Source organism: Penaeus vannamei, chromosome 9 (genome assembly GCF_042767895.1).
Source record: "Penaeus vannamei isolate JL-2024 chromosome 9, ASM4276789v1, whole genome shotgun sequence".
Lineage (NCBI taxonomy): Eukaryota > Metazoa > Arthropoda > Malacostraca > Decapoda > Penaeidae > Penaeus > Penaeus vannamei.
In genome coordinates, this window is record NC_091557.1 from 35,001 (window position 1) to 50,000 (window position 15,000).

Here is a 15,000-nt window from a genome sequence, read left to right on the forward strand (position 1 = left end):
TCTGTCGAAACACTGGCACCAACACAATACAGTGGCATTGGGGAACCTGATCAAGCAACTGATGATGTACAGGCAATCCTGTCACAGTCCTACATAACCTGAGGACAACCCTCCCAGTCAGCTAGCTGTATGTCTGCTGGCTGCTTCTCTGGGGGGGTAGGAAAGGACAGTGCTGCAAGGACCCATCTCTCACGGTGCTGGAATGGTGGGCTGTGTCACGATTTAAGTCTTGTTAACTGGCCTTGGGGTAGATGTTTTAGTTTTTCATGTGAGGGGAGTGTGGTCCTTGATGATGAAAGTGTGCCATGTCTCGAACATTCTCCTGAGGCCATGACTCGGGAGACAATAGCAGGCTGCACAGTGTCAGAAACTATCCAGCCTCAGGCAGAGATAGTCAGTGACTGTGGTGCTGGCATACTGCCATGCATGCGAGCTACAACTGCCTGCATGGTGACCCATGTTGATAGTAATGCTGTTTTTGATGAATCTGCAAGAGAAAACTTGTGTCAGGCCATAAGAAAACATTCTGCTAGAGGTTATAGTTCATTTGAGCCCTCACCACCACAAGAGGAAATCTGTAGCATAACCCAAGCAAGCAAAGAAGTGCAGAATTGGATGCATTTACCTGAGGAACTTAAACCATTATTGGAGCAAGAAGATGGTCTGTCAAATGAGGATTGTATCAGTGATGGAATTGTAAATGATTTAGGCTATACTGTTAATAAAAATATTTCCTATAATAAGGTATTGCCTTTTCCAGTGATTTCAAAAAGTATTAATACATTGGAAACTTTTGGAGGAGAAAAGTATGTTTTAGATTATAATGAGTATGCTAAGTCTCATGCAGTTTCATTAGGTTTGGAGGATGAAATCAGATGTCATAAAAATGATTTATCAGCATCACTACCAATAACACCCAGGGAAACAATGGTCTTATGTAATGATTTAGATAGTGACTGTCAAGTGGTTCCACTATCATTCAGTCCAAATCTCTACCCTGATCTGGGCTCTGTTCCTCGTATTAATTGTCAAGTTTCAGACAAAAGTATTGTGCCTCAGAGGCAGTACAACTCTGTTGTAAATACATCTTGTAACAATGCATCTTTTGTAACACTTATGGGTCAGAATAGAAGTCCTGCCAGTCTGCCAGCATCTTGGCCTCGTAGGAGACCACACTCACTCCGTGTGGCTGTATGCTACTCTGATCCAGAATGTAGGCATAAGGGAACTTTTATAGACACCCCTTCCAAGCAGGAAATAGGCTTAAATGATATGTCAGTCAAAACCCATGCTTTGTCCCCTTTTTCTAGCACAACTAGCTTTTTAAGAGAGAGAAATGGTTCTCCTATTGCAAGTTCCGAGTCATACAGGGATGATAATAGTACAGAGACTAAATCAGTAGTTGATACTAACCAAGTAGATCATAAAGATGTGGAGGAAGTTCAAACTAGGTTAAGAGATGAAGAATTCACAGTGAAGAGATCAGAGTCAGAAGAAAAACAATGTATGGAATCTTCTGAAGACTTGAAGATGAGCACATCAGCAGATTGTTCTATGAATAGTGATACCAAAGCAATAGTACTACAGTCTGTGCCTCAGGATTCACAGACTGAAAGTGATCTTACTCATAACTTTGAGAATAAGGAGACTGTGTATAATGACAATCTCATGTCTCCAAGCAGTGATAAAGAAAATGATCCAGCCCTATTGTCTGTCAGACCCAAAATTCATAGTTTAAGCAAAGATCATAGTTCACCCAAAAAAAAGAAAACTTCTCCCAAGAAGAAATTCAGGTCGCCCAAAAAACAGAAACTGCAAGACAATTCTAAGAATCAGAAGAGTCTGCAACAAGATGATAATGACTCAAAATGTAAGAAAGATGACACACACAAATTTGGGAGTTTAGATGATGATTTTTGGGCAGTAGATGACTTTCTTCCCATTCCTTCTCGATCATTGAGTCAGTCATTACCACGAGTGCTTCAGGACTCGGAAATCTCTCCTTTAAGAAATGCAAAAGTTAACAGAGTTTCTAAATTAGTGAAGCCCTACTTGAACAAGTATGATGCTAATCAACCTGGAAGTCAAGTTGAAATAGAAGGTCGTGCATTGAATAGTACCTTTTCATCTGACACAGGTTATGAGACTGAATCTGCTGCTTCTGATTATAGGAGCAAAAGCGAATTAGGTTTTGTTGATGAAAAGAAAATGTCCAAAAAAGGTTTGAATTTGCAAGGTCTTGGTCCTCAAGATCAACCACTACCTCTGACACACAGTAAACATTCCTGTTATAGTCTACTCTCAGACCTTAGTACACCTGTTGATACTGTTTCTGAACCTATAACTCCTCACACCATAGCTGATGATACTGCTGAATATTTCAGTGTTTGTTCACAGCTAACGAACCCTGTACATTCTTCAGTGGATAATATGGTAAGCAAATATACTGGTGAAGATACTCCTGATTACTTGAGCATTACTTCAGATATGCCAGGAATTCCGAGGCTACCAGAAGACAGTCCTTTAGCAGATTTTGAAATGCAACAACTGTTCTCTGATGATGCACCTTATACTCAGTCAATGGAATGCAGTACAGAGACAGTAGAATCACTTGATCAACCCACAGTAATTTCAGAAGACTCCCCAGAAAGTGGTGAGCCCTCTACTCTCGCTGAAACCCCAGCAACACTTACTAAATCTATGGTAGAAGAGGGGATTGGCGACTGTGAGGAAACCCCATCCTTGCATGAACAGCTGTCTGGAGAACACAGTCCCTCAGGAATCTCCACTTCTTCAGGTAGTTCTTCCAATTCTGTAGGAAATTCACCTTCCCAGGAATTGGTGGAAATAAAATATGTTCAGTTGTCACTGAGTATAGTTTTAGCTATTGTACTTCATGCCATGCAGAGTATTTCACAATTTATGTTAGAAATATTCTTGGCCTCTGATCAAGAGCCAAACTGGGATTAAAATTCTGGCCTTTTGAATAATTTGATGGTAAGTAATAATCAAACATTAGTTTGTAATACAAAATAGTGCAACTTGTCTTTAGAGATTTAAGATCACAAGACTATACGTCCAGTATAGATTTTGAGTAGAAGTAATGGCTATTTTGGATGGAAAATAAAATGCCTCTAGAGAATGAGTGTTGAGTGAAAAAGGCAATTAGCTTGCAGTGGGCTTAGCTTGCATATCTACATTGCATGATTCTCAAGATGTGTGTTCTTTAACATTTGCTCTTGTGATGCTTCACATAGTAGAGTGCTAGCAATATGATTATACAAGAAAATAAAAATTTCCTTTCTTATATATAGTTGAAACCGTAATACGTAGATCCTGATATTTGAATGAATTATTTATGTAATCTTGTTACTTCAAGCTGTTGATTTAGAAGCCAGTCTTATTATGGAAACACCCATGATTTTCATCTATAACTTTTAATCAGGTATGAGATACATAGGAAGTGATTATATGCCAAAGAATTCGTAGCAGTTTTCAAATATTTTTATAACAGCTCTTTTATGTATTATTGAGCACCTGTTGAATATGCAATTGCATATTTCTTAGTGTAGCAAATAATTTTATCTAACTTGATGAAGAGTCAGTTTTTTGTATCATTCCAAAGACTTTAATTGTTTATAGAATGTATAAGTTACATAAGCCAGGGTGTTGTGGTATAGATTGCTTAATGATTGAGTAATTATTAAGTGTATTGATGGCTGGGACGTTGATACTATGAGGTGTGTATGTCTACACAAATCGGTTTGTTACTGTTGAACAGGACCCTTCTGTGCTCTGCATTTTCCCAAATCTTCAGATTATTATTAGAATTCCTTTCATGATATTGTAAGTACATAGATTTATTAGTTGAAATAAAAGATCTGTGCATTTGTGACAGATTTTCTGTTTTGCACTGTTAAACTTAACTCATTAAAAAAAAAAAAAAAAAACATAAATTCCATGTCCATATCACTGTACCTCCCATATGTAGTGCCATAATTATTTTTATTAATTTGTTTAATCAAATGGTAATTATGCAATTATTGCAGAGAATGATTACTTCAGATTTTATGATTGTCTTGAATAGAATCTAAAATCGTTGGTCAATAAATGCAAAGCAAAATTCAGATATGCCTTAGCAGTCTATGATTTTAAGTTGGTATAGGTTTGTCTTTTAATTTCTTTGTAAAGGAGACTATATGACTCCTCTGTGAATGGAAAATACTAAATGATATAGTAGATAAGGTTTAATATCCAAACATGAGAAATAGTTAAAGACATTGTGTTTTGTGAGACTTAGCAGGTTGCCAATCAAAATTTGTGTATGGATGAATGGTAATGATACACAATGTCTGCAGTACTATTTGCTTCCATTGTTAGAACTGATACTCATGATAATGATAATGATGAATTGATTTCTTACCAGTCAGTTAAAGGCAGTATTACTTAATGTATTTTAGTAATGAAAATGAGTGTTAGAGGAAAAAAATGGTAATCAGTGATATGTATCATTATGGTATTTATCATGTATAATATGTAACACCAACAGTCTCTTCCGCTAATGTTATAAGGCCCCGATAAGAATGTTTTTTGGATTACTAATGTCATGGTGTGTTTGATAAAAAGAAACATTATGTTACTCTTGGCCCAGGTAATATAAATAGATGGTTGAGGTTTCGTTTTTCAAGTGCTTGTTTATAGTGATCTATTTATTCATGTTTAATCAAGATTATGAAAAGTCAGCTGTTAGCTCTAAATTTTGTATATCAGAAGCTGTGTTGAATGAATGTCAGCTTCTCAATGTCACTCAATAAAAATGTCCCATGCTTGTCTTACTGCCAGTTTTAGTAGTTTATGTATATGGAGGTATTGATGATAAAAATGGGACTGGATTCACCCCAGCCATCAGCATGAGATTTAGCCTGATAATAAGAGTACAGTTTAATGCTGTAATGGTGTGAGTTGTTGCTAATAACGACAAGTTACACTTTATTTTGGTTATGGTTTGGAGAATGTTGATTTCTTTTTCCTTCTCATTTTCTGTGGTATATGTGCAAGACAAAAAAGAAAATTGTGTATTGGTATATTGGTGTTTTTGCTGATCTTGAATTATATATCCATTCATATATATATAAATGAATATTTGTATAATGTGCCCCCAGTTGTATGCATTTTTTTAAATGATTGCTACGCATTTGTTTGATTCTATCAAAACTTACCTGTCATATTCTTTTTGTATGGATTTTTGTTACTTGTGTACTGTTGTGATTTTTTTTCCACATTTGCTTCTAGAAATTTTCCTGGATGTATGAACATGTGCATTTCATACTTCGTTGCCAAATACTGAATACTGTTATGCATTTTCTCCATATCATTACATATATTTATGGCATAATACCCTCATACACAATACTTGGCCTGTCACAATCTGCTTCCAGTTTGATGCGTTTCTGGTTCTTTGGTCTCTATTAAGCTGTCTAAAACATCTTATTTCCTTTGCCTATCTTTTGAATTTGATATGTTTACTATTTGATTATATGTGCCTATCCCTTGCATATTTTGTTCAGCAATGTGATAGATTTGCTTCCTCCAAACTTCAAGAATTGTTGGTTTATAATATTCCATCCTGTAATTAGTGCTTCTGAGAACATTAGCTGGAGTTGAGCAATTAAACTCCGAATTTGGATCCAGATGAAGATCTTGTGTTTAACCTACATTGAGACTCCATTTGGTTACCTAATGCTTTGTTATCTTATGTTTATAGATAGAGTGCTTTTTTGTATCATATGGCTTGCTTATTGTTATCCTTTTGTTTTTATTTTTTACTCCAGTCAAAAGTGAGTTGACAAGAATTTTTTATGTATTTTTACTTTTATTTATTATATAGATAAAGCACAATAAATGGCTGATTTATACACCATGAATAATCCATGGATCATATTTTTAACCCTCAAGTATAAGACATTGAAGGATTACCATATTTGATTTGATAAGAATTTTTAATTGTAATAAACAATAAAATGAAGAAAGTACATATTTAATAAAGGTATTATAATTGGGGCATAAAAAGGGATATTGTATTTGTGGAAAATAACTGAAGTACTTGTGAAAATAACTAAAGTACATATGAAAATCTATGGAAAGCCCATAGCTTAGAGAAAAATTATCAGTGACACTATGATACTTTTTAGATGTTCATTACAATTTTCAGTTAAGGCCTGAAAGTCTCAGGTCCCAAGATTTTCAGTATCCAGCATCATGTAAGTCAGTTGGTCCTGAAATGACCACTGGAATGTACAGAAATTAATGGAAATGTAGATTTACCCAAAGAAATAGATTTAGAAGCCTTTTTATTGACTTTGACAAAGGATTTTGTGTTTCAGTTCTATAACAGAAAAACATTGATGCCAGGAGTTCATACAGATATGCATTGTCCAATGAATTTTTGTTTGATTAATAATGTTTATATATAAATGGCTCCAGAATGATACAAGGAAGGTAATAACTAGGCCTACTTGACTGTCTACTCCAGTCTTGGAATCTTTGGGAACAAAGCTTTTATATTTTTCTGTGATTTTTCTAAAATTATGTAATGATGACAATGCAAGTTATGATGAAGTTGATATTTCCATGAACATTAACAAACCTTTTTCCTGAAAATTTATTTAGCATGTAAGCCTAGTTACTGACCTGGTGACTAAATACTGGTAAAGCCATCTGTATTAAAACAAAATTAGTAAAACAAAACATTACACACTAAGCAAAAATGAGACGTACAAAAGCTATATGCCTATCATTATTGTTATTATGATTATTATTATTATAATGATTATTGTATTATATTATTATTATTATTATTATTAAAGTTGTTATTATAATTTTGATGATGATGATGATCATTGTAAGTATGATTTAGTTATGATTATGACTATATGGTTATGTTGGTGATAATAATAGTAATGATATATTAATAATAGTAATGAAAGTGATTATTTTTATTATAATAATAATAAATAATATAAAGATAATAAAGAGGATATTAATGATAATTAGGATGATTATAATGATTATAATGATAATGCTAATGATGAGAATGGTAATGATGTTTTTTATTTACTTTTATTTTCTATTTTTTATGTTTTAAGTATTCTTTTCTGAAATTGTGTTTTGTTTTATTTGTAGATTTGATTTTTTATTTCATTTTTATTGTATTTTTATATTCTTAATTATTTAATTATTTCATGTTTCAGTATTTTTATCTGAAATTGGTTTATATTTTGTTTGTATTTTTCCCAACCTTTATTATTTCCTTTCTTTTTTGAATTTTTAGTTTTAGATTTTTGAATTTTGAAAACAAAGTTATTTCTAATTTGATTTTGATTCTTTTTTCAATATGTATATTTATTGTTGCTCTTTTCTTTTTTCTTTCTTTCTTTTTTTTCTTTTGTTAATTTGGTTGTATTTTTGTATATTTTTTGTAATTATATTCATGTTTGAACGTTAGAAGATTCATTGTCTTCAAAGTTCATGTCCAAATATTACTTTTGAATATCTTAATGGGTTGGAGAGAGAGAGAGTGAGAGGAGAGGAGAGAGTGAGAGGAGAGGAGAGAGTGAGAGGAGAGGAGAGAGTGAGAGGAGAGGAGAGAGTGAGAGGAGAGGAGAGAGTGAGAGGAGAGGAGAGAGTGAGAGGAGAGGAGAGAGTGAGAGGAGAGGAGAGAGTGAGAGGAGAGGAGAGAGTGAGAGGAGAGGAGAGAGTGAGAGGAGAGAGAGAGAGAGAGAGAGAGAGGGAGGGAGGGAGGGGGGGGGGGGTGCTTAAAGACCAAAACCCATAAAATAGTGAGAAAAGAGGGAAAGTGGAGACCAAGAGTAGAAAGTGAGGGTTATAATACAAAGATAAAGATAAGGGTAAAGAGTTTGCAGGTGACTCTTGCCATTATTTTTTATTCAAAACTGCTTTGTAGCATCTTTGTAGATGTAGAATAAAGCAACATTCTTTCTAATTAATGAAGTGTGGATTAGGTTATAACGTGTTGATGTAGTATATTATGTTGGTTGCTTCGCTCTGCATGTGGCATAATGATATTATATTTGGAAAACTGTCATGCAGTTATGGAATTTACAGGATGTGCATGGAAATAAGTAGGTATTACTTAAAATAGATTTTTTATATGAAAATTCTATTTTTCCTCAATATTTAGCATTTTTATTTTGATAGTAATATCTGTTGTGAGATTTTACTATTTTGAAATGTGGATATTGCTGTTGAATTAGAACATAATCATAATCATCAGTTATAGTAGTGATATATGGTATTATGATTATTATGTGTGCCATTGCAATTACATTCACCACAATTAATAACAATACTTTTAATGTTACTGTTACAGTTTAAAACACTCTCCATGTTGAATAATCCCCCCTTAACCTGTCACATTTTTATCTGCCTGTCAGTGGGTTTGTAGTTCTCTTGTGACTGGTGTTGATATTCTTACTTACTTTTGGTCATATGGTTAAAATATAGAGCATAATTTCAACCTCACAGAAAATGTAACCAGCATTTTTTAGGTAGCAATCAGTGTAGAAGGAAATATTTGAGGTTAATATTATGTGTATAGAGATATGAATAGTGGATATTAAAGATACAGCTCGTAATGGAGAATGTAAATAAATTAGGTTTGAAGTTAAATGCAAAGGGATGTATATTAGTTCTGGTTACTGAATTTTGTCATGCACTTGCCTTATTCAAAATAGCTTGTTGTGATAATGTAGTTTCTATAAAAGAAGATGTCTTTTCAATTTTTTAGATCTTGCAAATCAATACAATTTATTATATAGTTGATTTGTTTACACAGATCTGTATAGAAAGATATGTTTAGATATACATGCACTTAAACACTAAGTAAACGGTAACAAATTGACAAAAAAATGCATGGATGACTATGGTTAGCCTTTACAACCACCAGGGTATTTTACAACATACAGCCATATAAGACTTAACCCAACTGTGCCAGGTAATCACACAGCTGTTTTCTTTTGTGAATTTAGTTTGCACATTCATGGCTCCACAAGTGGTCAGCCATTAAGGAGCCAGTTTAGGAAGTCTATGTGACCTAAGCTGATTTTCCTTGTCCTTGAGGTTTTGGGGAAAAAAAAAAAAATTCTAATGTTATTTATATTGGTGATGTTACTATTGTTTATGACATTATATCATTATAATGTTATTAAGTGTTAATAACTTTTTTTTCCAAAATCCAGAAAAAGGTGGCCTATCAATTGACTTCTTAGCAATTAAGCACTTTTAGAGCCATCTATGTGTACAGGTAATCAATAAACAATAAGGACAGTATAGATGGCATGTATTGTCACCATTCTGGTACCAGTGGGTTAAAAGGAGGTGGCATAGGTTCCTATTTTTTGTAGCACATCTCTTGAAGACAATTAGGAGAATGGTTTTGCTTATTACAGATGCAACTGGAAATAAAAAATCTCAGGACTGGAAATATTTTATATTTTTGTTCTTGTGCTTTGCAGTAAATCTGAAGAAGAGTGCTAACATCAGTTGATTATGTGTTTGTGTGAAAGGAGTTTATGCCTGTTTCCTTCTCCCATTACCAATAAAAAGATTAGGAATCGAGATCAGTGTACACAAAATTTGTATTTAATAATAAGAGGCTTGATTCATTCCATTACATTTAAGAATGTTCACAAACATTGACCCATTTATACAGGAAACTTTAAGGACACTGTCAAATATTAAGATAACAGAAAGGGAAGAGGAAAAGGATTTGCCATTGTTAGTATCGGGTGCATGGAAATTGAGATGGAAGCTGTAGAAGATGGCAGATATTACAAGTTATGTTTACATTCCCTTGACTTAACATTTTTAATGAAGAAAAGGGATATCTGCCAATATTCTTTTGAAAGTGTACAGTCACTAATCATTAAAAAAAATAATATTAAATAAAAAAAATCAAGTAAGCTAAGAATAGGGAACTGAAAATAGAGATTTTAAAAGATCTGATTATTTTCACAATAGTTGTAGTCAGAGCTATTCTCTTTAACCGCATTTACTATTGTTACTGAAAACATTGCTGCAAGCAGGGTACAAAGCAAGTAAGTATAAACATATGAAACAGTGCCACACAAGCTTGATAGAAATAATGATACAGTTTTACTGTATTCTTTTCAAAAATGCAGTAATAACCATTTCTTCTTCATTAGGATATGATTAAACATGTAGTTTAAATAGTAGTTCACTGATATCGTTAAAATGACTCTATGAAGCTCGCTTATAAATTCAGTCCTTATGTTCTATAATATACTAAGCTGACATAACCGTGAATGAGGTTATCTTAAGTATATGCATCCATTGTTTCAGTTTGTAAACATAAAAATATGAGCAAGATTTGTACTATTTATTTTATTAAGAGGTTTATGACGGAAAAGATTTTCCATTTCAGGATTATTTTTCTGATCTTAAGATGATTTATGAGATAGTGCTGGAAGATAAAATAATTTGGTAAATGAAAACCAGTAGTATGCTATATCATTTATCTTTAGAGAAACCTTCCTTTTAGGAATTTCTCATGTTACTGTGTGGTAGCGGTGTTCAATTGTTTATGTATGAAAAGGACATTGGGAAACTGAGAGCCATTGTTCTTGATGTTTTATGACACGTGAATACCTCTATTACCACCGTATAGGATAACGAGCTCAATTTTGCTATTTATTTTTCATATTGGTTTTATTTTCATTTTTGCAACTGGGATGGATATCTTATTGTTTAATTGTTTATCTGATCATATTATGATTTTGGAAGATTTATATTGAAGTTGGTAATATCTATTATTATTCATGATAGCAATTGTGAAAGGATTAATAAGCATATATCAGACTTCAGAATTAGTCTGTTAATTTTCTGCACAATCCTTGTTCAAACAACTAAAGAGTAACGAACATTGAACATCTTCGGTAGGGTCAATATGTAGTATTTTTATTTTTGAGGAGTTTTGTAGTAGACTCCCTATCAAGGTGCTCTTTTCAAGAATTAATTGAAATTCTAGTTAGAATTTGCTAAATGAAAAAAAGTCTGCCATCCAAAACTCAATAAGAAATGTTGAGGTTATTGCTTACATAGTCGCATATGCTTTCTTTTGTACTGATAGTCGATGGAAACAGGTGTATCATCCATGTATAAGCAAATGTGTAGCTTAGAGATACTACTTTAACAAAGTTTCATCTTGTTTTTATACTGTGTGGATTTTGAGATTTTTTAAAAGTAGGGTACTGCGGTGTTTATTGTCTCCTAAATTATTTGAAGCCAGTTGAAATTTATGAAATCACTTGAGTGAAATATCTAATATAGAGGATTTAAAAAAATAGTTATTTTTACTTATTTTTATTTGTGGGCATTAAAAGTGATGAAAGTTTAATATGTTTATGTCTGCAGTATATTTCATGAAGAGTATTTGAACTTTTTACTAAATATGATTTTTGGTACGATACAAGAATTTAACTTTCTTGGAAGCCAATTTAAATTATGATTATTAGAAATATAAAATAACTTTAATGACCAAAGTTCATACAATCTAGTACTTCAGCATTCTTTCATTTTTGTTCTGCATTCTACCTGAAAGAGGGGATCATGGGGCATTGAGAATTTTGATTTTGAATTCAAGTTCTGTTAAGTTTATATATAATTTCAATTCTTAATACATTGTGAAAAAATGTTAAGAGTATGGACTGTGAGTGCTGGGGATGAAATTGAACTAGATGTCACATATATATAATAATATACCTTTTATTTTCAAATTGTTCTTTCAGGTTTAGTACATTCAGTATCTTGGTTCAGTCATTCTGAACTATTCCATCATTGCAATTGAATTTCTTGTGAAAATTATCAGTAACTATCTCTAAAATCAAATAAACCTAATACTGGAAAAATATTAAAGTAATTCTTTATCCTTAACTAGACACCTGTAATTATGGAATTAGTATCCAAATTATTGCTTGTGTATCAAAATATACTGCAGAAAGGTATCTGATGTTAGTATATAATCCTCAAAGACAAATTAAAAGCAAGCTGACTTTTTGTACTAGTGAAATGCATTTTGAAAATAAGTTCATTTTTACATATCTTTAGTTTTATTATTATATTTAAAAAAAGGTTTTAGAGATTGTGCACATAAAAGTAAGTTGAAGATTAAGAGGTTGAGCATTAGGATTGATGTAACTTAGTAGAAATAAAGAAATTTACCAAGCTCTAGCTGTATTATATATATCTGCATTTAAAACTTTTTATATAAAACCCGATTCATTATTGTTAATCATCACAGTTGTAGAAGAGAAAACTTTCAAGTTGAACTATATCAATTTATTTGCTGATATACCTATACTGTTCTTACATGTCTTCAGAGGCCTTAAAGAAAAGTTTTAGGATATTTGCACCAAATATTAATGCAAATTAAGAAGTTTTTCATTTCTTTTCTGATAGTATATAGTATATACTGATAATATATGCCAATGTTTTTTTCCAGACTGGTAAGAATTAGGATGGACACTAATTTGCATAGAAAGTGAGTGCCCTTGCACTCATTCTATCTCATGAAACTGCACTATAATTGATTGTAACAAAAAATCCCATATAAATTCTATAGTTTGGTAGTTCTTACTTTCTTGTACTTTATCTACAAGAAATGCATTGTGAACTTGTTAATTTCAATGAATATAATAAATATAGATATAATAAAATGGACTATGATGTAAATCCATCTTTCTTGGCATTCATTTCCCCTTGTTTAAGATGATAAAAGTGTCATTTTGTTATTTTCTTTTTATGTTTTTATTCAAACTTGTAATTTATGTTTTTCTGTACAATGGTAATGAAAATATTGGTATTTGAATAATTTTATTTACAACATTCTAACTAATAATAATTGCTAACTCACTGAGTTGATTGTCAAAATATGGTTAATAAAAATATAGCATGTTAAATACAACAGATATTAATAAATAAGATCTAAAGACAATTTATGATATTTAATATATGCCATTAAGCTGACATTCACATTCAAAATATTGATCTATTTTCTACAGTTTTATTGCACACAAACCATCATATTTTCCTACAAATTGATTAATGGGATTTTAGATAGAATTTACAAAAATGAAAAAATAAGACAACCAATAAGAATCCATTCAAAGACATGGAAACAAGAAGCTAAATTTATAAAATTAAATGTTCATGGACAAAGAAAGGGAAAATAAAAATATTGTTAACGTCAAAGTGGAAGAGCTTATGATATGAGTAGATTATAATACAGAACTTTGAATTGCATTGAACCCTAAGTAATGGGATTTGAAAAAGAAAAGTAGAACTTTCAAATCATAGCAGATAGTTTTATACTGGAACACAGTATCAAAAGATAGAAAAAATACATTGGAAAAGACAGAATCCCCCAAAATTATTTTCTACCATTGCTATTAGTGATTATCAAAATATATTCTAGCTTCTAAGTGAATATTGTCTTTTGCTTGATTTATTATGTTTGTATCAGTCAGTATTTTAACTGAAATCAAAATACATGTCATTGTTAGTTCATTAAAAGAAAACGATGCGACAGATAAACCCTAAGTAATGGGTCGATGATTATTACTAATATCACAGACAGAAGGAAAAGAATAAATGAAAGCATGATATATTTTTGGGCACAAATTTTCTAGCTAAGAGTCTTGTAGTAAAGATTTACTACGGGTTTCTTACAAAATACTTGTTAAAAAGGAAACAGTCTTCTTTATACTGTGGATAGATTTGATGTTGATAAACCACAGTATATTAGAAAACTGAGTTCTTTTCTGTCATTCATCACAGCAGCGGCCTCGCTGCAGTCAAGTTAAAACTAATGTATGGCACGCGAGCGCGAGCGTGCGTGCGTGTGTGGGTGTGGGCGTGGGTATGTGTGTGTGTGTGCAAGAGAGAGAGAGAGAGCAGCCTTGCGTGCATCAAGAAATGTACGTGTGTGTGTGCACATACCTATGCGCATAAGTTCAAAGGCTGTGTTTTTCACCTGTTACATACACTTTTGTAATTACTATAATCTAGATAAAAGACAAACAATAAAGATGAAAAAGTGTTCGGTAGAAGTCTCTTTGACTGACGCATATTTCACCTTAAGAAAAGCACCATCAATGGTACCATTGTTATATCTTTGTAATTCCATTAGATAGAATATTTGGATTCATTTCTGCCTGTCAGTAGCAATGATCTCAAAATAAAAGACAAATTCGGGGATAGTAATCTTAAAACTGAACACTTTTGGGAAAACAATTAATCTTGGTAATAATGGTGTGGATCCTGAAAACGAGTGCATTAATCCTACCGTGACGATTTTGCAGTTAATACTTTTGTCATTTAATTTGTAATAAGATATCGCATTTTGTCTATTCCGTTCGACTACAATGAAAACATTTTTGTTATGCAGTTTTTTTTCTAATTCAACACGATAGAGATTTTGCCATTCGTATAGTAATATTGCGTTAAAGTGACTTTTATATATATATATATATATATATATATATATATATATATATATATATATATATATATATATATATATATATATATAGTACTTAAGTCTCAAGCCTGTCTTTTATTTTAGGAAAATTGTTTGAGCGATTCTAGGAACTAATATAGACTAATGCTTCTGTATTCTAAATCCTAAATTTGTTTTTAATTCATTGCAAAACAATGCAAATAATGCAGCGATAAATGTTATGCATTTTTTTCAGGAGATAACGTTTTTAACCATTTTCTATATTTTTTTTAAATAATAAACTCTCAGTTCAACAGTAAAAAAAAATCAAAGGATACCGAACGCATTATTTTTTCCTGTTCACGCGGTATGCATTGTAGCCGTCGATGTCCGTGTCACAGATGTCATACCACTTGTCATGCACGAAGAAAGGCCCAAGAACAGCATTGGTGCGCTTAGTGTCACGT

At 32.1% G+C, this 15,000-nt stretch overlaps 2 protein-coding genes across 4 annotated transcripts in view; one reads left to right on the forward strand and one right to left on the reverse strand.

Annotated features, from left to right (window-relative positions):
* LOC113827018 (DNA damage-regulated autophagy modulator protein 2) overlaps positions 1 to 1,771 on the forward strand; it is a 13,781-nt gene extending 12,010 nt beyond the window's left edge. For both annotated transcript variants that reach the window (XM_070125117.1, XM_070125118.1), the window contains one exon: positions 1 to 1,771. This exon is cut by the window's left edge and continues 9 nt beyond it. In XM_070125117.1, the coding sequence (XP_069981218.1) occupies positions 1 to 102 (102 nt within the window). In that variant the 3' untranslated portion in view covers positions 103 to 1,771.
* An 11,127-nt stretch (positions 1,772 to 12,898) lies between these two features.
* Positions 12,899 to 15,000, reverse strand: part of LOC113827017 (uncharacterized) — a 64,554-nt gene continuing 62,452 nt past the window's right edge. For both annotated transcript variants that reach the window (XM_070125116.1, XM_070125115.1), the window contains exon 12: positions 12,899 to 15,000. This exon is cut by the window's right edge and continues 35 nt beyond it. In XM_070125116.1, the coding sequence (XP_069981217.1) occupies positions 14,880 to 15,000 (121 nt within the window). In that variant the 3' untranslated portion in view covers positions 12,899 to 14,879.